This window comes from Delphinapterus leucas, chromosome 2 (genome assembly GCF_059928025.1).
Source record: "Delphinapterus leucas isolate spDelLeu-1000000601 "Yukka" chromosome 2, BTC_Dleu_Yukka2, whole genome shotgun sequence".
NCBI lineage: Eukaryota > Metazoa > Chordata > Mammalia > Artiodactyla > Monodontidae > Delphinapterus > Delphinapterus leucas.
In genome coordinates this window covers 48,550,753-48,578,205 of record NC_143130.1, presented here as the reverse complement: position 1 = coordinate 48,578,205, position 27,453 = coordinate 48,550,753, and the positions used below count along the sequence as shown (strand labels likewise).

Genomic DNA, 27,453 nt, shown 5'->3' with positions numbered 1-27,453 from the left:
TGGAATACATATCACATCCATTCATTTACATATGAACTATCTGCTTTTACACTTAAACAAGGGAGCTGAGCAGCTGTGACACAAACCATATAGTCCAAAGCTGAAAACATTTACTCTTGGTTCCTTTATGGAGAAAGTTTGTTGACCCCTGTCCTAAGCTGTCCATGTATGTGATGAATTAACTTTACATCTTTGCATCTGCAATGTTACTAGTTAGGTACCATTCTTTGGAGAACAGAGAAAAAAATTTCACTCAAGGCACTTACTGTATTCTGTGATTCAGATGAAAAAGCCTCCTTTAAAGCATATTTGCTTCCTTTTTTATTTCTGTATAGGACAATCTATTTTTTAATCTATAGCTTATCACTTAAACCAGAATATTTTTGAGAATGAATAGAGACACTATTAATAATTATGCTGGGACAACTGGTGTAAATTGGGCCATACAGCCACCCTGTGAAATTGACAAGCCCAAAGAACACACCAACCAAAGTTAAAAGGCCCAGACCGTTGCTTTTGTTTTTTCTTTGTTTTTGCATTTTCTGATCCTATCCTTCCTAAGACTCCCCACCCTCGTTTGTCCTGGTGGATGGCAGTTTCACTTCACAACAACACAAATGTAGAACTTACTTTTTAATTCTTTCTCCAAAAGAAGCTATCTCCTCCAAGACGTTTTGAACAGTTGAGACAATATCCTGTACCATATAGATTCTTTCAATTAAGCCCTTTTTCTCAGATTCCTAAGAAACATAAAAGATTTAACTCAGTTACTTCATTTCTATTGGTCTGCTATAGAAATTATTATGCCATATTATCATAGCGTGGTTATTATCAACAGAGTGACTTCAGAGATAAATTTACGTTTTTCACAACTTATTTATTGACTCCCCCAGATCCCTGCCTACTCGTGAGATGTGACCACTTGCAGTGCGCAAGCATGTCGCTACCTCAATATCATGAGCTGTTAAAGGGGAGCCCCACAGACAAAAGAACTTCATTTCCCTGTGGAGGTGCTGCTTCTCTCAGAGAATTCTGCAATCCTTTCCATTGGCTGACCCTGATTTCTTCTGTCTTCACAAGGTTAGCTTACTTACCCTTCTCTCATTAGTCCTTCAGAAAGGTTTCCAGCAGGTTAACAATAAGGCATGTTGGATATCCAGATTTTGTATATGGAATTCAGCTTTCTAAGAATATTACCCTTACTTCGCTTATAGAAAACCTAAAATGTGTTTTACCATGTTAGGTAGCTAATGTTTATAAAAATAATTTAGAAATTACTCCCATATTGGAGAAAAGAGGATTCCCTGAAGAGTGGCATTTTCATGCTATTTCTTATATTCTGATACCATATCCTAGCTCCCTTATGAACTCTACTGTAACTGGGATTTAGTTAGTGTCTTCTTAGCTCAGGCCTAGCTGGGTCACTGTAGCTGTCACATCTAACATATAGTACCTAAAACCTCAAATAAATCTAACAAAACTTATTTCTTTTCTACCTAAAATTTTACTTGGCTTAAAATTGTACTAAATTATTGAGCAAATATCTTCTAAATTTAAGAGACCATTTCTATAATAATCTTCTTTGCAGCAAAAGAAAAAATAATTCATTCTCATCTTGTATTCTCTGTCCCATCAAACTGGACCCATGGATGGAAGAAGGAAAACACACCACTCCATACTGATTGCAGTGACTGGTAAAAGCACCAGTATGGCTGAAATGTCAAAGAGCACAAATTTCCCTTCTTGCATCTGCCCTTGTTTATGGAGCTACTGGCAGAAACAGAGCAAAGAGAGGGGCTGAGATTAGAATATACCATTGCTACCCCCTTTTGAGTAAGGGTGCTGGGCTGGTTTGAATAACTTCTTACCTTCTGTTCTGTACCCATTTATGCCACCATTCTGTACAGGAGAGGTCATACTCATTGCTTCCTCTTGCAAAGTCAAACTCACAAGACATTTTTACTTTTTCACTCAATTTTAAATTTCTTCTTTCCCTTATTCTCTTACTGACTCTAATTCTTCAAGTCGTTCGCATCAAAAATTGGATAGACTGTCAGAGTGACTTAATTCATCTTCAGCAATCCACCGACATCTATTAATGGGTACAATGGTGAAAACCCATCTCTGTCTGTCACAGAAGCATTCATGCTTATAAAGGAGGATTTGAAAGCACCAGGGAATTTGACCCAAAGGGCAAAAGTGGCTTCCTCTTCTCAACAGTGTAGAGTTTAGGTCAAAACAATTTCTTGGAAAATGACTCAAATTTCCATGTGGCTCAATTTCATAAAAATTCCCTATTTTAGTTGACTGATTTTTTTTTTTCCCCCTATGGAACAGCCAAATGTGGAGGTTCTGGTTGTGAAGAAAAGCCTGAGTTAGTACACCAAAATAATAAATGATTCTCACAATGTTCTTTTACTTTTTAATGAATTTGATGTTTTAGTTTGAATATTCAATATTTAAAGACTAGGCCAAAGAATTCCACTGTATCTAGGGTACCAGCATAATTTATGAACCGTATCTGTACACTTTTAAGAGTGAAAGCAATCAGAATTATAAATTTTTGAAATATTTATCAACTGACAACTTGGTTTATTAGATCTATAAAGTTATTTCATTTAACTTTCATAATGATATTGTTTAAAAAAAAGAGTATATTTTACATGCATTAGAACAAGAGATGTGCTTATATTATCTGAATTTTAAAATGATACATGAAGAATGATTATTCATGCTACATATTCATATATTTAATTTGTTTCCTAGTTATATCTGTTCATAGTCCCATGTTAAGATTACTTTTCCAAAAAGTGTACTTCTTTAATGTCATCTTTTCACTTATAATATTTCATAAAATTGTTCTTACTTATCTTCAGAATTGCACTTAATGGTCATTAAATTGACACCTTTAATTGACTCTACTGTAGGCCATAATTTTAATTACAAAAATACTCTCTCTCCAGGCACTGAGGTACCTTGAAAACTCACAACAAAAATGTGATACATGAAGAATATTCTCAATTCTATATTTTAAATATTGAAATCTGTATATATTTCTGTCCAAATAATTTCAAAGTCATGATATCTTGTATCCATTCATATGAACTTTCTCTGTCAATCTTTTTTCAAGATAAAACTTTAAATAAGTTGTCTCTATGATTCTCCACAAAATTTATGCTGAAAAATTAAAGGCTTCTTAATTTCCTTCCATTCCTGGGTAGAATTTATATTTATCCTATTAAAAATCAAAATTTTTTTTTATCCCACAAATTGAGATAATCCAAAGTGTAACTTCAGAACTTAAACACTGAATCGTGCAAAAATAGGTCAACTATTTGACCTCACAGTTTGCTTTGTGCTGAATATCCCTTTCTTTTGTAAAGAAAAAAAATTAAATATCTTTTATGCCAGTTCTTGTAAAATTCACTTCCATTTACTAAAGGCTTCCAAAGATGAAGTTACTTAGCATTTTCAGTCATCAAAAATTTTGATTAAAAATATTCCAACTGGGCTTCCCTGGTGGCGCAGTGGTTGAGAGTCCGCCTGCCGATGCAGGCGACGCGGGTTCGTGCCCCGGTCCGGGAGGATCCCACAGGCCGCGGAGCGGCTGGGCCTGTGGGCCTTGGCCGCTGGGCCTGCGCGTCCGGATCCTGTGCTCCACAGTGGGAGACGCCACGGCAGTGAGAGGCCTGCGTACCGCAAAAAAAAAAAAAAAAAAAAATTCCAACTGATACGACCAAAATGCAACAAACATTTAAAAGATTTCTTTTTTTCACAAGAGTTCAATAGCTTTGGGGAATGTTTAAGTTGACTGAGAGTTCTTCAAAGGTTTCAAACATTCTTAAAATCAGATTGATGGATGGACGACTGGCAGCAAAAACAAAGTGCACAGTGCCATGCTGAAAGTATATTTTTATATCTGAACATATCTCTGCCATGAAAACTGCTGTTGCTATCCCAACTCTGTATACATAAAATATTTATAAATGTGGGCACTACAGCTTCTAATTCAATTGGTGGTGCATTATCACTTGTCTGTATGCGATCATGGATAGTCAGGGCACCATGATCTATCAATTGTACATTTCTGCTTCAAAGATCCCTTCAATTTATATGAATATCTTATTAGCCATGATGCTGTGCTTCATCGAAATCTGCATTCACATTATCACTACAAAATTAAATAACCCTCAATGCTAAATGTTTAAACTAAATTTACAATAGCATTCCTGCTGTCAGAGATTTCATTGTTTGTAAAATTAACTTGCAAAAACTTTATTTTGATTCCATATAGTGGATGAAAAAAAATCATAATTTCAAGTCATCATGGTGGCGTATTGGAAAAGTTTTCAATTAGCAATAATCATGCCTCATTGATTGAGGTATTGTATGAGTACAACAATTTCAGAATTAACTTATTTGATATTCTGTTTGAATCATTTGACGGCATGCTAATAAGACTGGTATCATTTGACCCTTCACAAGGTTTTTAATATATTGATGCAATTGAAGTCAACACATTAATAGCTTCCTTGCCCTTTTTCATACATGCATAATTAAACCTTGGAATGGAAGATGAGATAAATGTGGAAGAACAGTCATTTGATCTAAAAGAAAAGTCATGCTGCACAGAGAGATTTGTAAACACATCTTTCGGGCTGTGTAAATTAACATCATGTTTCCAGAAATAGTCTTCTAAAAGTAACTATTGACAGCTGAAGGCTCTTCAGCAGGTTTGTAACTTAAGTTTACATGTTTCAGTGATGTGATCATGGTCCCAGTGGTAGACAGTAAATGTGAACAGACATTCATCAGTTAGTCTGTCAACAATTATCTTGAGAAATGGATTGTCAGTACTTGATTATTCATTAAACATGTACTCTTTATTATTATTATTTACTCACCGAAAAAGCATTATCAAACAGTAAGAAGTAAGAAGTCAGATTCCAGGCTCCCAACTCCAGCAGAATGACCTAAAGGTCCAACTTATACTCCTGGCCTTCGTGAAATCTTTCCTAGGGATGCCAGTCCACGCCAACTACAGTCTTGTTCTTTCAATTTGCATCACACCTCTACTCTTTTCATCATTCTAGTAGCAAATGTTCTTTTCACTCTCTACACTGCAAACTTTATCTTTTAAAACATGTACTATTGATTTCATGGCTCTTTAATTATATCTGCCAGTATACCAATGGACATGTTATATGTCTTTGATATTAGCATTTCCATTAATAGGAAACCAAGGTACGAAGAGGTTAAGTGATGTGTCTATGTCCACATTTGTCTATGTTCACATATATGTGGCAGAGAATTCCAGTCCAGGGCTATTAAGCCCAAAGGAAGAGTGGACATTTCCTAGTGGACATTTCACAAGGTACACATTCAGCTCACACTTGTTCTTTTTGTCATTTGCTTCTTTAGTGTCTATGGATCTCTGTTCTCTAGACTCACTATATAATACATGATTTGTAGACATTTCATTCAGTTACATATTTCTATCTACTGTTCATTTCCAGTATTATTTGCCCAGTTTTCATGAGAATGTATGTTAAATTACACTTTTTGAAAATATTTGGGGAAAAACATTTCTTTCCATTCTTATTTTTTAACTTTTCTTGCTAAACATTTTAGCAAACTTTATGTATAATTTGCATAAAATACATACCATAATTTACATTATAACAAAATGCATTCATTCTTACCTAGGAGCTGGAGTAGCCAGGGTTTACAACAGATGCAAAGTTAGGGGGAAAAAAACAAAAAACAAAAAAAACTTAAGATGTACCAACTCCACAGGCCTGCATATTTTATTAATCACAGGCTATGGAGTCAGAGGGAAGTGAGTTCAACATGGGTCTTGTTATCTACGAGCTTTGTGATCATGTCAAGTTCCTACTGGGTTCTGAGTCACAATTCTGCTATCTGGAAAAGGGAGATCACAATCCTGACCCTGACTGGAGTATTTGGAGAATTAAATATTGTATCATATGCAAATCATTTGGTACACTCCAGGTGCTTCATAAACATAAGTCCTTGCCCTTCAAGAATGCGAAGAGACAAAAGAACAAATAACCTTTTGTCTAGTTTAAAGAATCCTGGGGTTCATTTAAGTTTCAAAAGCAACGATCTTCCAGGACAAGTCTACTCATGTTGCCCTGCGTTGTACGAAAGATCATCTGGCAGTTCTATCTGCATCATGCTGGCTTTATTTACACATTTCAGATTGAACCAGGGAATGTGGTGATAACACAGTTTAGCAAACACAGCATTACATCTGCGGCTGCTACCAAATTGCCTAGGAAGAGTAACAGTGATTCATTCAGAAAAAGGAAACTGTTATCACATGTGCTTATATTTTTCCTTAACATATAAGGCTTCTAATTTATAGAGGGAAATGTGTAATAAAAATAGTGATGGCCACTGGTTTGATTAAACCAATGAACAAGATAATTGTGGCTGAACACGTTTTTTTAGATTCTTTCATTTCAGAAAGAATGGATTTTACTTCTCATTACTTGAAAAAAACACCAAGGCATAAGTAAAATTCGCATGATTTAGGGCCTACTTTATGAGCAAATAGGTAATAATGTATGACAGAAGAGATGAAAGCATGGAAATTTTCAGATCCAGAATTCAAAGTTCAAAAGGTTCCTTTGCTTTGTTATATACTACAGAGAATGACTGTAAGAATAATAATGTAACTGTAATAATACTTGTACGAAAAATGACAAACTCCAAATCTGTAACCTAAAAATGCATATTATTATATAAAATGTATGTAAGATCATCATTTTTTCATTGTCCTTTTGTTTATAAAATGTCAAAAAAAAAAAAAGAAAAACAACACTGAGTCTTTAGTGGCTAAGTTTTAGAGACAGTTGACTGAAGAACAAATAATGTGCCTGTGTTGTAACATGGTTGTTCTTTAAGAACAAAGCCAATAAATAAATAAATGAATCAGTCATGCAGTGGATTTTTTCTTCTTCAAGGCTTTGTTGGCTTCCCCAATGTCTCCAAAGAGCATAGCACTGTAGGTGCAATAAACTAGCTTTGAGCCTCTGGGAGAGAATTAACACCATCAAAATGAATTTACAGCTAAAAATTCATTATATAATCAGTATGCTACTTTAAATCTTTCCCATATGTTCTGGTTCAGGAAAAAAATTTCTCATTTCTCTATTAATTACCTAAGCAAAACCAAAGAGCTAGTCCTGAAAATTGACCACGTCAGGAAAGATTCTTGGGACATGCTTAAAAACTGAGTAGTATTTGTCACAGGATGCCCAGGATTCCCACAAGGGATTGATGCAAAATTTCTATCTCAGGATCGTCCCAGTAATGCCAACCACCCAGGGCAAAGATAACGCAAAAATACGACTTTAGACTTTAAATGGGAATCTGTTTGGTCTGTTTCATCCCACTGAATATTAAAAGCCTGCAATTTGAAAACCTGAAGAATTATAAACATCAGAAATAGACTGAGTGGCATTTCGCAGGGAAAAAAAAAAAAACCTCTCAGCATCTGTCATAACAAAGAACAAAAAGTAATATTTCTGATACACGAGATTAAAAATTGTTCTTTGGGAATCTGGCTTAATGCACTGGGAACTGTCTTTAAGGTTTCTTCCCATGAGCTATGTCCTGTGTGCATGGACGGACACACACACACACACACACACACACACACACACACACACACCCCTTTATGGTATGCTATTAAAATGGGGGGAAAAGTCTGCAGTCTTTCAGGAGAATACTTCCTTCTCAAGTAGTGTTTTTGCTTTGGGAAATGAATATGAAACAGACTGGATTTTGAACCAGTATCATTTCTAAGTAGTTATAAACTGCTCTAATTATCTGTTCATTACATAGAGCCCTTCCTTCTACACTGACTGGTATTTACCAACACGTTTCTTTGGCCTGCAACAGGATTCTCATCAGGGATCAAATGAGAGGGCTGAAAAAGTAAAAGGAATAAACATCATCATGAGGAAGATGTTGAAGAAACACTTTTGAAAAATTGGGAACAATTTGGAAAAAAAAAATATTTGGAATTAGACCCTGGGAAGATTGATTTCCTTAAAAGTTTCTCTGAGCCAATTGACAGATGCCACGCCATTACAAGGCAAACAGGGCTAATGGTTTTCTATAACTGTCACTACCATAGGTAAACACACAATTAGCTGCAGTTGCTGATTTAGCTGTGCATGTCCTTTATCTTTCTTTGAGGTGGGGGAATGAGGAGGGTAGAAGGTAAAATATTTATCACCTAAGACTCAGCTCAAACATCACCTTTAGCAGTCCTGACTCACCCAGGCACTGCATCGCTAACACCCAACGTAGTATACAAATTCTGATGAAAGTAGCAATCACAGATACAGAGAAAACACTCCATAAAGGTTGTCAATAATAATGCGGAAACATGGACCAATAAATTAATGACATGTTTCCTTCATAACAATGTAACATAGTCCAAAATAAACAGGATTTAGATCAGAAGGGCTGGATTTGAGTCTCGCTACTATCCTGGCTGGGAAATCTCTGATGCATTATTATATTTCTCTTCACCTGGGTTAGTTCATTAGCATATGGGGAAAATAATATCAAATTTAATGGTTTACTTTGAGTACTGAATGAGCTAAAGCATATAAAAACAGCCTGCAAATTGTAAACACTCTACAAATAAGAATAATCTTATAAATCTAATCATTTAAATAATTCTTACTCAAAATGGTCTCATTTTAAATTATTATTTTTGTGTCATTTATTACTTACTTTAAATTACTATATTCCCTTGAGGAAAAAGTGATGTCCCCACCTTTCTATCAATTATTTTGCAAATTATCTATCAATTACCTTGCAAACTCTGTGGATAATTGGGACTTAAGGCAAACCACACTGAAACAGAGTGGATTTCAATAGGAAATTCCTCTTGTAGGAATGGTTACTATCCTCAGAAAAATAATGACTTGTGGATAATTGAGATACAATGTCCAATGTATTCTATATTAGCATAATGTAAAAATTTTAGACCACGGCAAGATAAATATCCAGATGTAGTATAGTCTATAACGTCAGAGCACCAGTTAGTGCACATTAGCTAATAAAAGGATGGATAATCCATCTAATTTATAGTCTGGCACACCATATTTCACAATATTTGGGAGTAACCTACCAAGTATAATCCTACCAAATCACAAAGAAAATCCATAAGTACTGGGGCTATTAGTGAACCTGGTAGCAGAATAATGCTTCAAATGTCAGATTAATAACATTTCTGGATTATTTCTGAAGGTAATGAAGCCAAACGTTTTTAAGAATGGAAGTTTGAGTTTTTAAAAGGGATGTGAGCAAATCAATGGTTCAGAGAAAAGACGGCAGGAAATAGGGAAGCCGATCCCTTTTCATGCAAAACATGCATAAACTGATAATTAAGAATTGGCTGGAATCCATTTTAATATTAAAGTCTTGGAAGTAAGATGGTACAGTTGAAATGTTAGCAATTAAATCACTTCATCACTGAATATAATATTAATTCAAATTAAAAGGAGTTACATTGGAACAACCATTTACTTTATTCCCCTGAAAATTATCCATAAGTAGGTCCTCTACAACATGCCCTGTATATAGACTGTATATGCCTTGAAAATATGTGTGTGTATTCAACTATTGTTAACCTTTCAAAGATATTACCTGACTTTTCATTTTCTTAAAAATATTACACCATCTTAAAGTACCATGGCTTAGTCAATAGTTACAAAAAAAAAATCACTGATCAAACTAATTTGCTTTGTTTCTGACATTCTTAAGAAGGCACAAAGGAATCATAAACAAAACTACTCTCACTACTAAATTGTAAGAAGACTTCCTCCAAGAGCGAGTCTTTCCTGGTTGAGATACTATAGATCATCTTCTCTTTCTGGAACAAGAAAACACAGGGCATGAGCTATGCTGGCCCTGAACAACTCAACCAAAGGACTATGAGGTTAATTTACAACAAGAACTCCTAAATATTGATACATAATAAATATTGATATATACGCCACATCCTTCTCTCTCTAAGAAGGCTCTGCCTGGGTAATGATGAGTGAACTAATCTATTTGTAGGATGAAAATCATTTTTACAACTAAGATTGATGGTTTAAAATATACTTAAATTTTAATAATATCATCCTAATTTGTGAAAAGAGAATAGAGATATAATATTCATTTGCATCCTTTCATTATAAAATGTTCCACCACGTTCCACCATCAATCAACAAAAATGTATCAGATATTTCTTATTTTCTTAAAGGAAAACATCCATATCTGTTTTTCACCCATAACTGACATGAAAGGATGATCCCCACCCCCCAAACACTGTAAAGCAATTGTGAACTCATTGATAATCTTAAAAGAACAGATGATTCAAGTCCTATTTCTGACAGCTGAGTTAAAAACAAACCAACCCACAATGCAGGCATCACAATGCAGTCTCTTTATGATAGCAATAGGCAGGGTTTTTTTTTTTATTACATGCCCTTATGATTCTTTCTTCCTGATGTTACTAGTAAATGCTGAAATATTCTACCTAAGTGATTGTTGGGCTGGAAAAAAGAAAAGAAACTCTAATGCAAGTATTTATACCTTCTGCAATGAAAACAAGATATTATTGCCCTGCATGACCTTTCCTAAATATGAGATACAGCATTTTACACAATAGTTTCTTGGTTCACGCTTCAATTACTGACCTTTACTGTGTAGAAAATTAACGAAATTTTCATTGTAATCCATCTGTACAAATAAGGTCCACATAGAAGAATTGCACATATGGAATCTAATACAAATAGGAAATGTCAGCTGATTGCTGTTGGCTGAACTTAGCCGTTATCTGTTTGTTCTGGGGTCCCCAGCAAACTCTACTTGTAACAAGCAATTTCTTGTGTGGAACCATCAGGTGTAAGAAAGAAAAATCTCCTCTCCTCAAAGTTTAGTTTGTACATTTAGTTTCCTAAAAGCCAAAAAACTAGTGACCTGAAAGTTCTACATTGTAACTGAAAGTCCACAAAAAGAAAGGAAGGCAAAACTGCGGAGCCTAATTTGGTTTCTAAAAATGCAGGTCATTTTCCATGGACTTTCAACAATGAGAAGAAGCAAGAGGCTATAGTGATGTCATTTTACAACCATCCCTGTTCCAGACAATAAAAAGATGACAGACCCCAGACCATGTCCTGGCCTGTGCATCAGAGACAGGCAGAATATGGGAATGTGTCCATCTCCCAAGGAAGCTGTGCCAAGGGGCCCCAGCATGCTTTCATCTTCCACAGTCGTCCATGATGGTATTTGGTGGGAAGGGGTGCTGGCAATTAAGGAGTGTCACTTTCAAGATGGATTGTTTGGGTAGAAAGGAGTTCCTCTCCTCTTCTGGTTTGGAAGGAGACGGCTGTGTGTTTATAATCTGTAAACAGTTCATCTCTCACTGGGTGTGTTACAGTTCCCAGAAGCCCGTCTGTCATGTCGAACACACAACAGAAGCCAGAAGGGCGCTGTGGGGAAGCCCTTGGAGTCAGCACACTGTGGAGGGCAGTGGCCCAGGGCCTGTGTGCTTGAGGGGCCCATCCCAGGCATGGAGGCTGCTCTACATGGAGAAGAAATGATGAAGTGTAATAATATGTAGGTGGATGTATGCTCCCGAAGTCTTAAAAGTTGAAAACCGCTCTAGTTTACCCATCTCTTAGAGAAGTGAGAGTGAAGAGACGTGCAAAAAGACTGCAAAGTTTGCCAAAATCCCCTCACAACAGAAGGCGTGTGTTCAGCAGAAGAGGCACAAACAGAAGTCAACATTTCATTTCAGACTTATTCCTCTAGAAGTTTCCACAGAAATATGAAATTGAGGAAGCAAAACAAACATGGCCACGTGGGGCTATTAAAGGCCCTACAAACATACTACAATCAAAGTATCTCAAGAATGGAATGGCCCTGGAGGAGACATGAAGAACCCCAGAGCCAACGTCCTCAGTGTGGGATGGGCTGCCACAACTGTTGCGTGGAGGGCTGTGCTTGGATGAACGCAAGAGCTCCCAGGCTCATGCATGTAGATGTTGTAGTTCCAACTCAGTTATCCTTGCCCAGAAAAGCTTGATGCACAGCCCAAATGGCTCTACCTCCACACCCTCAGGCCCCCAGACAGCCCTTGAAGGACCACAATGGAAGGTTAGATGGTGAAAAACACTGGTCTAGACTTTCATGGCTCAATCTGTTGCCTGACAGTTCATCGACACCACTTTTTCATCCATTGCCTTCTTGTTAGATGTCTCCTTTATCAGATGGGACAAAGCCCCATGGTCACAATTATCTCTCAAGGGTGGATGGCATCCTCCTTCCATGGGGTGGCTCGTTTACACAGACTTGGTCCAAGAGAAAGAAATCTTCTTCACTTCCAAACTTTGGTTAATAAAATTGATAATTATGCCTAATGTAGGTTTAAAATAATTTAATTAATACCTGTGTTTCCTTTGGTTAAACACCCCCTCATGCACATTAGCTTAGCTATGACTATTTTAATGTTCAAGGAGTTACATCACTCAGAAGCCACTCACGTCAATTCATCAAGAAGAAAGTTGCAGGCCTTCCCTGGTGGTGTAGTGGTTAAGAATCCGCCTGCCAGTGCAGGGGATACGGGTTCAATCCCTGGTCCAGGAAGATCCCACATGCCATGGAGCAATGAAGCCGGTGCACCACAACTACAGAGCCTGTGCTCTAGAGCCCGCGAGCCACAACTATTGAAGCCCGCCAGCCTAGAGCCCGTGCTCTGCAACAAAGAGTAGCCCCTGCTCGCTGCAACTAGAGAAAGCCCGCGTGCAGCGACTAAGACCCAAAGCAGCCAAAAATTAATTAATTAATTAATTAAAAAAAAAAAGAAGAAGAAGAAAGTTGCATCTTGGGACCTTCATTCTAAAAAGGGTCAATTCCCTTTAAAAAAATATATACTTTATTACTTTGCTATTAATGATCATTTTAGCACAACAAATAAGATTTACTTTGTAATCTGCCCAGCATCCTTCAAATGGGCAAAACCACCTGGCTTGCTCAATTAATTTTAAGGCTGTCTGTGTCATGGAGCTAGTGTTTTTAAATTCGTTTCTATTTTCTGGACATTTTATATTGGATACTTAACTCTTAAGTTTCCCCCGTTCGCCCCCTTCCTCTCCTGTCAGCCTTCTACACACTATCACCTTAGCCCCGTAGACCCATAGGTTCTAGGGGACTGGGCGGCCGTGAAGCTAGTAGCGTCTCATTTGGCATTTCACTTTTTTTTTTTTCATTTTATTCCAGAAGGTTTGTCTGAAAGCGTAATGACAACAAAAAGTAGCAGATTTGAGAGAATCTCCCAGGAGGAGAGAAAGGACAGATGTACACAGACGTAGAGCTGAAAACGTTGCCAGCAACAGCTGGGCAAGTGACAGGTTCTGAAGCGGGTGACCACCCTGCAGAGTGCAGACATGAGCCTAAAGGAATAGCGATTGCACTTGATTTACTTTTGACTTCCTGGGCTACCTTTCATCTACCTTTCATCCACCAAGGGGAAGGCTAATCTTTGCCTCAAATGACAGGCCTCCTAGAGGGATGCTTCTATAACATTTCAGTTATTCCTTATATTTCGTCCCTTTTCATCCTCATTTTAAGAATCTTAAAAAAGGGATACCCTTTATACATTATGAGAATATCGCTATACTGGTCACCCTATAGTAGTAAAAAAAAAATATATATATATATATATATATATATATATATATAGTTTGACTCAACCGGCTAGAACACTGGAAGCAGTCATGTTCCCCCTTTGTGTCCTTTCTCGAGCACACCCACCTTGTCATCTTCATACTTCTCCTCATCCGTATCCGTGCTCTCCTGTAAGGAAAATCCATAATTTGTAATAAAACGTCAACCGAAATTACCGACTACGAATGAAATGCATACTCATGCTTAAAGTTTTCCTATATCATTGCAACACTAGTCTTTTTAAAATACACTGTAGGGCTTCCCTGGTGGCGCAGTCGTTGGGGGTCCGCCTGCCGGTGCAGGGGGCATGGGTTTGTGCCCCGGTCCGGGAAGATCCCACACGCTGCGGAGCGTCTAGGCCCGTGAGCCATGGCCGCTGAGCGGGCGCGTCTGGAGCCTGTGCTCCGCAACGGGAGAGGCCACAACAGTGAGAGGCCCGCGTACCACAAAAAAAAAAAACACTGTAACTTCTTTATAAAGGACACTTTTAAAGTTAAGGGATGCCTTGCCAAGGTTGTAAACAATATGTATAATCTACGTAAAACTGTTAAGTATAAATAAAGCTATTAGGGGAGTGCCTTTCGAAGGCAGCCAGCTTTAAAAATGCATTGCGGAGTTGTACTATCTGTAAACGGTTTTGTTCTGAGTCTGACAAATGAAGCAGCTGCTGTGTTAAGGCTGAGAACACCACACTCCGTCTGTGCTGGGCTCACTGTTAGAAGGGCTGCACTTTTCCTCTGGGTCCATTACCGAAACATTAGACAGGATTAGATGCATTAGTCTGAATGTCATCAATCTCAGGAATAAGCTACAGGTTTCTATATGGCATTCTTGTTTTCCTTGGGCTTCAGGGTTGGTGGGGGGCAGGTGAGGGAAGGAAACTCAAGGCTCAGATCTGGACTAAAGGGGGGACTGCCTTTAGTTCAGGGGCCCCAGCACCAGCTGTGCTGCACAGAGGCTTGTTCAGATTCATTTAGAGATCTTGGCTAGTTAACAGGTACACTTGAATCATATCGCTGCTACATTTAAAAGCTAACACACGTTGGTACACAATCCAACGATTTGGTAGCTTCAAAAGAATGCTGGGTATCAGAAAACCAAGGACTATTTTCAATTTGAACACTTACCTTTCTGCTTAACCTTGCAAAGGTCAGGCATGCTAATTAGATGCCATTGTTCCAATAGAAAAAAGAATGGTCAATATAATGCTTGTATAAGGGAGTAACTCTGAAGTATCCAGACAGCACTCTGCTATCCTCCATAAACTACTGAGCAATTTCTTCAGGGCTGGTACTGTATTACCTCCCAGAATTCCTAGGAGCTCCACCTAGCAGTCTGTGGGATACTTACTGATGCTGGAGAACTAACGTATTTAATGATGGCAACAAGCATGTTTCATAAAAGCACATGGATAAAAATGAATACAATGAAACATGTTATTGGAGGAAAAAACTCTAATGTAATTAGGAGTCAGAAGTCTTCATCTTGAGACAAAGTCTTCAGCTGGAGACATTGTTCCAGCACTGTTTTGCTGTGTGACTTTGAGCAAATCACTTTGCCACTGTGAACGTTAGCTTTATGAAGCATGAAATGAAAACAGTAGTTCTTGACTCTTCATGGTTATGTTACCAAGATTAAATTAGGTAATAAATTAGAAAATGTTTAGTAAATGTAAAAGGTTTCATACACGCACATACACATTTATATGCATACACACACAAGTACACTTATGTACCCATGTTTACATACACACACATATATACATATATATACCTGCCTACAAATACACATGTACATATACACATATATATACACACACGCTATAAACGTATACATATATATACCTGGGAAAATAAAATCTGATTAAAACTGTAAAAATGTTAGTTGACAGCACTTTTACAACAGATGCTTCTCTGTAAAAATTTCCCTCATCTGTACCTCTGTGAAACTTAGTCCTTACATAAACCTGTACTTTAAAGCTATTTATTTGTTACTTGGTTCTAGCATCTTCAGGCCCCTCATTTATTGATATATGCACATGCTTATTGCACTACACAATCAAAAACCAAACAGAACAGAATTTGGAATTTGTCTGAGGTTTTACTCCCGGCCATAACACTCATTTCCCCCATCCCAAATGAAACCAGAAACATTCCTTAAATATCCATTATTTCAGAGATGATTTCTTAAAATAATCAGAACATTTATAAGGAAAAATAGGTGAAGATGGTCAGCTTTTGAGTCTTAGAAAACCTAATGTGCAGGTGATTTTTCTAAAGGATGTTATCAAGTCTCAAGACCTTTGATTTTTGTTTTAAAAACTTGGTTCTTGAATCTGGAATGCCAAGATTATATCATAAAGCAAGTCTTTAAATACAAGTTCCTTCTAACCCAGAGCAGAAAAAGATTCTATGGGCTGGGATAAGAGGGGTAGGGGAGGGAGAGCTGGAGAAAAATTAAGAAAAGTAAATGCTGGGCGATGTCTTTGAGAAGAGGCCTTGCCTGTGCTTCCTTTAACACCACGGCGAGTTTGAGAACTGCAAGAAAAACTTGGGCACTCAAGAACAGAGGGGCCCATGCCCACGCACTCTCTGCTTTCCCTGGGAGTTGGCAAGCCTCAGAGCATCCCCTGAGGCTTCAGCCTAGAGGAGAATATTGCACAGGATAATTATATGGAGAGGCCTGAGGCAGCCTCCCAGTTGTGTGTGCCCTGAAGGGGCTCAAGGAGCCACCAAAGGCTTTTCTCTAGTGATTGAGAATCTCATTCCCAGGAACCTTATGGAGAACCAGATGGGCACGCAGACATGTGCTGCCCGCATGGAAATGCTGACCAAGAACCAGATGGCTCACTCAGGCTAAGAAGGCAGGCCAAGACTCAGGAACACAAGATGCTCTAGGAAGAAGGCTCCAGATTACACATGATAAATATCTTCCCTGTAACATGAATACATGTGCAGTGTTGCTCCTCAAATGCAGGGGACTTGGGTCATGATTTGGTGGTGGTGGTTTACTGCTAACACATTTTTTCTTTAGTCAAATGTCAGAATTATTGGAATCTTTGCTCACCTGGCTGTCCTGGATGCTGCCAACCTTCCCCAATGTAGGTCCGATGAAATTGTAGACAAAGAGGAGCGATAATGCCAGTGGGATCATGTACAGTTCAAAATTCCAGACAGTGACTAAAAACACCTGATTGGAAGACACAGACAAAATGACTGCTTGAAAAAGCAGTATGGGAGCAATCTTCAATTCCTATTCATTGGCTTAAGGAGATTAAACCCAGGATTCTCTATATAGTTCCAAATAGGTTAAAACACACACACACACACACAAAGATACACACATGATGACTAACACAGTTTTAGAACTGGTAGCAGAATAAGGAAGACAGAGAAATGAGTTGGCCTGTCACACTCTGGAATAGAGTTCCCATATTTGGAAACCTCATTACCCTATCAACCTTATTCAGAGTTTTTTGCTGCTGGATTCAATGTACCAGAATTTAGGAAAAGTAGTGTGGAAAATCCAAAAGTCACGAGGCCAATTTTTGACAACAGTGAAGTGTATATGAACTAGAAAGAATGATTACTTTTCAAAGAGGCTGCCAATGCTGAAAAATTCAAATACCTTGGATAAAAACTTCAGTTTTCTGAAGTCTCTTTAAAATATTTTTTTTAATTTTATTGAAGTATAGTTGATTTACAATGTTGTATTAAGTTCTGCTGTACAGCAAAGTGACTCAGTTATATATATTTATATATATATATGTGTATGTATTCCTTCTCATATTCTTTTCCATTATGGTTTGCCACAGAATGCTGAATATAGTTCGCTGTGCTGTACAGTAGGACCTTGTTGTTTATCCATAAAAATCTTCCCATTTTGAGGCTGCATGGCCACAAGAAGATGATGATCAGTGTGAATCTTTGACACTTGAGGAGACATAAGGTTTATATTAGAAATAACATAAACAGTATCAAAATGTTGAGATCATTCTGGAATTTTTTTGTTCAGTACTATGTTTTATAGATCTATTGGTGGTGTTATGTATAAATCAAGTATATTCATTTTACCTGATCTATGGTACCCCATTCCAATGAATGTTCTGCAATTTTTCCATTATACTCTCTTATCAATGAAAACTTAGGTTGAAACAGTGTCTTGTTTTTTAATATAGTCAAACATATTAATCTTTGACTTTAGCATTTCTGCCATTTAATATTCAATGTTCCACTTAAGAAATCATATGCTACCCTGAGGTGATAAAGCAATTTCCTTGTGTTTTCTTCCAAAAGGTAATTGTGTGTGTGGGGGTGTATGTGTGCGTGGGGGTGTTCCTTGTTTTGTCTCAAATGCTTTTTGGTTTATCGTTGGAAACAAGCATCCGATTTGAACTCCATCCTCACATATAGCCAACTTTTATTTTTATTTCACTTTTTTAAATTGAACTATAGTTGATTTACAACGTTGTATTAGTTTCAGGTGTACAGCAAAGTGATTCAGTTATACACACATATATATCTTTTTTTTTTCAGATTCTTTTCCCTTATTGGTTATTACAAAATATTGAGTACAGTCAACCTTCAGAATTAGATTACTGAAGGGATCCATACTTTGCTCACTGATCTACATGCCCACCTCTGCCACACATCAGCTTCCCACATGACCGTGTTGGTTGTTTACGGACCCTCTCATTCCTTCCACTGAATTATATTATTGTTCTTTCACCAAGACCATGTTGTTAAACAGCACTTTAGTAACCAGATGATATCTGAGAGGGTAAGTCCCAATTACTTTACTATCAAAATAATCTCGGATCGTTCTTTGCCCTTTATCCTTCCACATGTATTTAAAAATCAATTTGCAACATTCTATAAAATTACTGGTGAAATTTTTATTCAGATAGCCTTTAATGTATATGTCAATTCAGAGAGAACTGAAATCCTGACATTGACCTTCTGAATTATAAGGACTGTTTATTTCTCCATATACTCAGGACTTCTTTTATGTATCTCAAAATATCTTTTTTACTTTCACCATAATGATTTTGCATATGTTTTGTTATTTTTTGTAAGTAACTTAACACTTTTGATACTGTTACAAATGGGGTCATTTTCAAATATGTATACTTTAGTTGGTTACTTCTAGGTACAGGAACATTGATTTATATGTTGTTCCCATTATTTCTGAGCCCTCTTATTGCTTGTTATGAGATTGCAAATGTATCATTTTGGAGATGTGGTGTGGAAAATCATAAAAACTGCAAATCATGACATTTTCCTTTAGCCTCCCAGTCTATACATTATATTTTGTTTTAGTGCTAAATCTCTATATATTTTTAATAAGTACAGAATTTTTGAAATACTTTTTGATTCAATGCAAATTATTACACTGTTGATGTCTTCCAGTCTATTAATTTGGTGTGCTTTATCAACTTTCTTTTATTTATTATTTCATAATATATATTTTTTCCTATAATTTCCTAGCTTTTTAAAGCTTTCTTTTTCTTTTACTTTTTTGTCTTGTTTTGTTTCATTATGAACAACATAGAGAAAAGTAGAGAAAACAGTACAGCAACTTCTCTACTATGTAAAACTAGTGATTTTCCTTATTGTTACCTATTTCCCTTTCCCTGTTCTTAAAGTTCTTTTAGGATTAGAGGTTTTAACTGTGTTCTAAAGGATTACTATTTCTTAATGTGTATCTACTGGATAAGTGGGGTTTTACTGTTCTTTTAAATTTCTAAATATAATTTCAAGTAAAAAGAGGCTGACCTAAAACTATTGAGAAAAAATAGGAAACAACATATTTTTGATTTATTTTCATCATCAACTATTTATAAAATGTCTTCCAAAAAATTACTTGTGCATCAACCAATACTAGAGGGACAGCTGTGTTAGACAAACACCTCATTTGCCATAATATTTGCCTCCACCAGGTATAGGTAAGTAAGCCCAGAGTGTTTTACAAAAAAAAAGAAAAAAAAAAAAAAGAGCCACATTTAAATATCACATTCAAAGGGCTTGAAACTCTTTTAGAGTGAGAGACTAGTACCTTCAGAAACATTTAAAAAATCAATGCCTAATTCCTACTTCTGTAATAAAGGATTAATTTCCTAGCAATAGCTTCTAGCAAAAACAGATAGAAACCCTTGGCAGGGAGGGGAGGCCAATTATCTGAGAGTCTGAAACAAAGTTATTTAATTTTGCAGCGGAGTTGAAACCTTGGGAAAAGAACTCAGATCTGAATGGAGTCACTTTAACGTTTCTTGCACCTTTTGACTCAAGAGCAGCTGCAGACACAGAGATGATACCAGTTGGTACTCAACAGAAAAATTTGCCATCTTTCTGAATGAAGGATATAGGCAAAGGAGTCAGTGACAATTAGGGCCACCAGAGAGTGTACAAACACACTGGAAGGAGAGAGTAAGCAAAGGAAAATCCCAAATTCTGTATGTGAACTCTGCTACGGTTTGTACCACACACATGGGGCAGACTCAAAGCAGTGTCTGAATTGGGATCAAAGCTGCCACCCACAGCAGGTGCGACCAAATGTGCAATTTGAGTCTAACAGGATTAATCCCTAGAGCAATCACTAAAGAACAAGCAGAGAAGAATAGATAAGAAGTCAACAGATGAATTAAAATGGAATTCTAAAAGGTAAGAAAAGGGAAATAGGAATAAGAAACATAGTAGACAAATACAAAACTAATAAAATGGTAACCTAAATTCAACATATCAATAATTACATTGAAAGTTAACAGAATAAACACTGCAAGCATAAAAGGCAGAGATGAGAATAAAACGAATAACTCTGTGGCAAAAACTTTGACCACTTAAACAAAGGAAAAATTTATTGAAAAATGCAACTTAACAAAATTGAACAAATGTCCCCACCAAGATAAATTCAGGTTCAAATGCTTTTACTGTTGAATTCTCTCAAACATTCAAAGAAGAAAGAACATTATGTTGGAGGGAACACTTCACAACCAATTTTATGAAGCCAGTGTTATCCTGATACCAAAACCTGACAAAGCCATTACAACAAAATAAACTACAGGCAAATATTCAACAGGAACAAAGATGCAAAAATCCTTAAGAAAATAATAGTGAACCAAATCAAGAAATATATGAAAAATATATACTACAGTGTGACCAAGTAGAATATGTTCCAAGAATGTAAGATTAGTTTCACATTAAAAAACAATGTAATTCACCACATTGACAGAAAGGAGAAAAAAACACTGATTATTTCAATAGATGTGGAAAAAAATATTGACAAAAAATTCAACACTATTAATAAACAATGAATAGAAGGAATTTCCTCAATCTGATAAAGGACACTTACAAAAATCTTACAGTTATCGTATTTGATCATATTTGGCTATAGTTTGTAATATGTAAATTATGCTTTGAGAAGTTGCTTTTAAAAAAATCAACACTTGCTAGGAAGGAAATTACTTAGGCATGCAACCACATGAATAAATCTCAAAAACACACTGAGAGGAAGAAGCCTTATACAAAAAAGAGCACATACTGTATGCCATTTAGATGAAGTTCTAGAACAGACAAAATGATTCTATGATGGAGAAAACTGCATGATTTCCTTCTAAAATTAGAAACAAGGTAGGGATGTCTGCTCTCACTACTCCTATTCAGTATTGGACTGAATGTCCTAGTCATTGCAATGAAGGAAAATAAATGAAATAAAAGGCGTAAGTATCAGAAAGGAGGAAAGCAATACTGTCTCTTTTTATTGATGATCTGACTTTTTACATAGAGAATCCTAAGGAATCTACAAAGCAAATCCTAGAAATAACAAATCCAGCAGTGACAGGGTATAAAGTTACTTTTAAAAAATCAATTATATTTTTAAAACTAGCAGCAAAAATCTGGAAAATAAAATTTAAGATTTTCCATTTACAGTAGAACCAAAGCCCATAAAATACATGGGAATAAAATTCGCAAAACGTGAGCAAGATCTCTTCCCTGGAAATTATAAAATATTACTGAGGAACGTTACAGAATACAGAAAGAAGTGGACAGAAATGCCACTAGTTCATGGATTATAAGACTCAATATTGTTAAGATGGCAGTTCTTCACAAATTGATCCACAGATGCAAGCAATCCCAATTTTGTAGAAATTGACAAGCTGATTCTGAATATTATACTGATATGTAAATAACAGAATAATCAAAGCAATTTTAAAAAATAAAGCTTATACTACGTAATTTAGTTTACTATAAAGCTATAGTAATGGAACAGAAAATAGAATCCACATATATGTAATTAACTGATCTCTAAGAAAGTTGCCAAGGTAATTCAATGGGAGAAAAGAGTGTCTTTTCAACAAATGGCCCTGGAACAACTGGATATATGTGTGGGGAAAAAAAAAATCACTAACCTTTACCACTTACCATATTTAGAAATTAAATAAATCATAATATCTAAAAGTAAATGCTAAAATTTCAAAACTTCTAGAATACACATATGAGAAAACCTCTGGCATAGGGGAGGGTAGGCCAAAGATTTCTTAGGACAAAAAAGCACAATAAAATAATGTAAATAAAATAAAAAGGAAACTTCATTGAAATTATTCTTCATTTGCTCTTTGGAAGACACAATTAAGAAATGAAAAAAAAAAGTCACAAAATGGGAGAAAGTATTTTCTACACATATACTGAAAGAGAACATGTATCTGGAATATATAAAGAATTCTTACAACTTAGTAAGAAGACAACTCAATAAAGACTGGTGAAATATTTGATCAGACTCTTCACGTACACACAAATCTATATGAATGTCTAAAAGCACATGGAAAGACATCCAACTTGATTAACCATCAGGAAAATGCAAATAACTCCTATGAAATAGCACATATGAGAAAGGCTAAAATTAAAAAAGAAAACTGACAAGATATAAAGTGTTGACAATGTGGAACAACTGGAGGTCTTACACACTCCTGGTAGGAATACAAAATGATACCTGATGTGGGAAACCACATGGCAGTTTTTCAAAAAGTTGTGCATACACCTCTGTAATTCAAGCTCTCCTACTCCTAGATATTTAACATATGACCCAGAGACTTGCGCACAAATGTTCAGAACATGGCAGCTTCATTCCAAATAACAACAACAACAAAACTGGCAACAGCCCAAATGTCCACCAACAAGTGAATATAATATATCCATTCAAGGGAACAACTACTCAGAATTAAAACAGAACCACCTATAAAATGTCAGAATCAGTGAAGCCTGATTTCTCTGACACCAAGGAAGCTTCTCACCCCACCACGCAGGTTTCCCTATGTTCCATGATGCAGATGCTATGGTGACCCCATCTGAACCTTCCCCCAAAACATAACTTTAAGAAATTACCTCAAATCTTCAGCTTACAAATATTTCTTCACTTTCTACCCCAAAATGTGTTCGCCATAATTTTTATGAAATTAGATATGAAGAATATAAGCATATCTATAGATATGAAGAATATAAGCTTGCCAAATCATGAGGAAAAATGATTCATAAAGACACTTGCGTTTTCCTGGGGGAAAACCTAAAAACAGAAATACTATCTTAGGGAGTCAGTGGTTCCAGGGTAGCTGTGATTGAGGAACTTAGCCAGATTGCCATAGACGAACATATCTCTTGAATGAATCCTCTAGGTATTGTTTCTTTAGGTAGGGCTGAGAAATATATTATCTTATGTCACAAAGAGTTTTAAAGAACAAATCAGGCTACATTTTTCTCAGGTTTCATTATGAAGTGGTCAATAAAATTGACCAACCAACCAATTATTAAATACCTTCTATACATCCAAGAGGATGCCTCACTATAAGGTAGTTAACTTGGAATACCAAATACAATAGCATGGCTATTTTCCCAAATACTTCAGGATTTACTCATTTAAGATTATCTTAAAATTTTGTCCTTCTGTCCCTTGAGAGTAGATTTAAGACTAGGAAATAGCTCAATTAAATGAAATCAAGTTTCTGAATAACCAGAAACATTGCATTTGTTAAAACAAATGAAACAAACATACAAAGTGTGATTATATAAATTAGCATTTTCCATTTGTGACCTACACATTGTTCATAATGTTTAAAAGAAATTGAACAATGGAATCAAGGTCCTCATTTAAATATATATATATGTTTATTTATATACACACACACACACACACACACACACATATATATTATGGTAGGGGTGCTCATACAAAATCATGGATTATTTTATGTTTGTTCTCATAAATAGCTAAGGATGCCACAGAAATTTGGGGAGCTGCTCAATACGATCATTATTCAGAGTATAACTTTGACCCAACATTGGTCAGATTAACTAGGTGATCTCAAATTGCTACTCTACTTTGTAGTAGAATGACATAACTTAAGATAGCATATAAACACTAAGCATGTAATAACAAAATTAAATGTTCACTTGTGGTAGAAAAACTTTGAGAAACTTCTATATCAAGTTTCAGCTAATGGAAAATCTACTCTCTGTTTTAAGTTACCCATTCCTATATCCCTAAGAAAACACTGAATTTTAAGGAATAGAATAAAGAAGTCAAGATTCACCTCATAAAGTCAATTAAGGCTTAAGAGAGAATTATTATAAAAGTGGAACTGATTATTTTAGAAGAAAAACAGACAAAAATTAACCAAACATCTACCTTCCTGACTAGACTCCTGGGTTAAAATTGTATGGAGAAACAGCATCTCAAGAAGCACAAAGGAAGGGCTAGTTGATTTTGTTTGGTTAAGGCGCTGCTGCTTTAAAGCCCAATGACTTTGAATGAATATTCAAGGAGTTGGAAGATGTTTCGTTTGAAAAGTCTGAAGAGGGGTCTAACTTTCTGTGAAAACCACTGGTGTGGCCCCTATGACAAAGAAAATGAGAAAGAGAAGCACACACACACCTTTCAGAATATTGTGAAAATCAGTTCTTTTGTTACACTAAAGATTAAATCTAGACATTTGAAAACAGTGTATCTTGAAATAATCAGTCTTTATGAACATCCATCCTGTATGTGTCTGGCCCAGATTGGGGGGAGATTCACACACAGATGTTTATTTTAGAATAAAGGTATTGAGTGCTGTGAAACAAACTATGCTAGTTCTGATGCAAAAAACTCAAGGGTTAAACAAAGAGAAAACAATGCAACAATTTGTTCTTAATTTGGCCACATGCAAGTTCATTTCTATGACAACAAATCAGTAAGTGGCCCCTTCTCAATAAAGTATACCTGGATTTATTGTCATTAAAAGAGAAAAACAAAATGCCTTATGTACCACCATAATAAAGCAAAACAATAGAAAACCAAAAAAAAACCACCTACAGGTCATGTCATGCCCTTTCATCTGAATATTTTCTATTGCTTCCTGGCCTACCTTATGACATTGAGACCTCATAGTTTAACATCTAAGACCTTCCTCGAACTGACTGATACTTGACTGTTTCATAAGCCAACACCCACCACACATCCTAGATTCCTAGTCATGTTGCACTATTTGCAGACCCCAAGAGATGACATGGTGTCCAGGATTTTGCTTCTGAACACACCCTTCTCTCATTTAGGAAGCTACTGCTTGAACATTTCCTCACTCTGAAGTGTGACCCCCTCACCCCGACCCTGAGCACTAACGCACTAACCCCATCTTTTTGTCACTGCTTTACTTCATGCATAAAATGATTGTCCCAGCATTTATTGAACACCTACCATGAACCACACTGATTTAGACACAACAGTGAACAAAACCAAGCAACCAACCAACAAACAAAACAGCCTTCATAGAGCTTACATTATATTTGGGGATTAGGGATGAGATTGATACATAAGTAAACTATATATTCTACATCATCAGATGGTAGGAACGGCTATGAGGAGGGTGACAAAAAACAAAACAGGAATGTAAGAAAGGGAATACCAGGCGATGGGGCTGGGACTGCAATTATAAGTAGAGTGGTTAGAGACAGCTTTGCTGAGAAGGGCAATATGTGGGCAAAGCCCTTGGAGAAGTGTGCAAATCTAGGTGAATAGTGTTTCTGGTCAGAAGAACAGCAAATCCAAAGGTCCGGAAATGGGAGTATGCCTAGTACGTTCAAGGAATAGTAAGAACCCCCTTGGCTGATACAGAGTGAGCAAGAGGATTAGAAAGGCAAGAAGTGAGAAAGGAACAGGAGCCAGTTGTGGGGCTTGAAAAACTGGAAGACTGGATTGGTTCATTAATGGAGACAATAGTCTGTAGAAAGAACAGGTTTGGAGAAGGAGAGTCTGAGGCACCTATTAGACATCCCTGCAGAGACACAGAGTAGGCAATGGATAGAAGGTTTGGAGAAGGTGAGTCTGAGGCACCTATTAGACATCCCTGCAGAGACACAGAGTAGGCAATGGATAGAAGGTTTGGAGTTCAGAAAAGAGGCTAGGGCTAGAGGCACAAATTTGCATATTATCAGCATCCAGATGGTATTTAAAGGTATCAGACTGGATAATTTTAACAAGGAAATAACAGTAGAGAAATGGCCTACAAATGTAGTGATCCCTAGAAAAGTGCAAATTTATGGGTTGGAGAAGATTAAAAGGAACCAGAAAAGGAGACTGAGGAGCAGTCAGAGCAAAAGAGATACACTGGGAGATTGTGCTGCCCTAGAAAACAAGATAAACAAAGAGGAGGGCAACAATACATTCCTAAATAAGATGGTCACTGAAAATTGGTCATTGGTGATTTGAAATGAGCAGCTGACTGGAGTGATAAGACAAAAATCAGATAACAGTGAGTTTAAGAGAGAACAGCAAAACTACAGACAGTGAGTAGAGATAACTCTATGAAACAGTTTGATATGAAAAAGAGCAGAGAAACAGGGTGGAAGCTGGAAGGGGATGTAGCAACAATACAGGAGAGAGAGGGAGAAAAAAATGGTGATGTAGGAGAGAGAAGAAAGAAGAGTTGGAACAATATTTTTGAAACAGTGGGTAGGAGTAGGAGCCAGTGCACAGATGGAGGGTTGGTCTTCAGAAGCAACAATTCAGTGATTCACAGTTAGAGGAGGAAAAGCAGAGGATACGGACATAGATGTTGGTAGGGGGATAGGAAGGTATGGTGAGGGCAAGATAGCAGTAGATGGGTACTTGTGTCAACCATGGTCATGATCTGAGTGAGGACAGGGAGAAGGTATTAGAGTTTGAGGACAGAAGAGAAGTTATAAAATAGTCTAGAAGAGAGGAAAAGAGAATGGCTCATAGAAATGTAATATAACTGTCAGGAGGCACTGTATGTTTTTCTCTAGCCATGCTTATTTGAGGTTGCTAATCAAGTATAATGAAGGTAGAGAAGGAAAGAAAATTATTTTTAAAATGGATCATGGAATCTGAGCTGGATTACTGGTGAGGAACAATATAAAGTGGAGACGATAAAATTTAAATGCAATGGCTATGTTGATTAACAGATTATAAACAGCTGAAGAGAAAATTAGTGAACTGAGAAATAATTCCAAAGAATTTCTTCAGAATGGAGATGAGAGAAACAAAGATACAGATATGTAAGAGGTTAAAAGACATGGAAGATAGAAACAAGAAGGTCTGACATACGTCTGATGGGTGTTGAGGGGGCAAAGGTTAATGAGAGAATGGGGAAGCAATATATGAAGATACAATGCCTGAGGATTTTCCAGAACTGTTGAAATATACCAT

General features: G+C 36.6%; 1 protein-coding gene across 18 annotated transcripts in view; it reads right to left on the bottom strand.

Moving 5' to 3' along the window:
- The window catches only part of MCTP2 (multiple C2 and transmembrane domain containing 2), a 250,502-nt gene that overhangs the window by 21,033 nt on the left and 202,016 nt on the right, over nucleotides 1-27,453 (bottom strand). For 13 of the 18 annotated variants that reach the window (XR_016392018.1, XM_022598922.3, XM_022598920.3 and 10 more), the window contains 3 exons: nucleotides 16,828-16,950; nucleotides 13,849-13,890; nucleotides 631-740 (listed from right to left, as the gene is read on the bottom strand). Coding sequence is in view for 17 of the 18 variants with exons in the window: in XM_022598922.3 (XP_022454630.2) it covers nucleotides 631-740; nucleotides 13,849-13,890; nucleotides 16,828-16,950 (275 nt within the window). In the remaining variant the exon portion in view is untranslated. The other 5 variants (XM_089906870.1, XM_022598925.2, XM_089906873.1 and 2 more) reach the window with 5 other exon arrangements.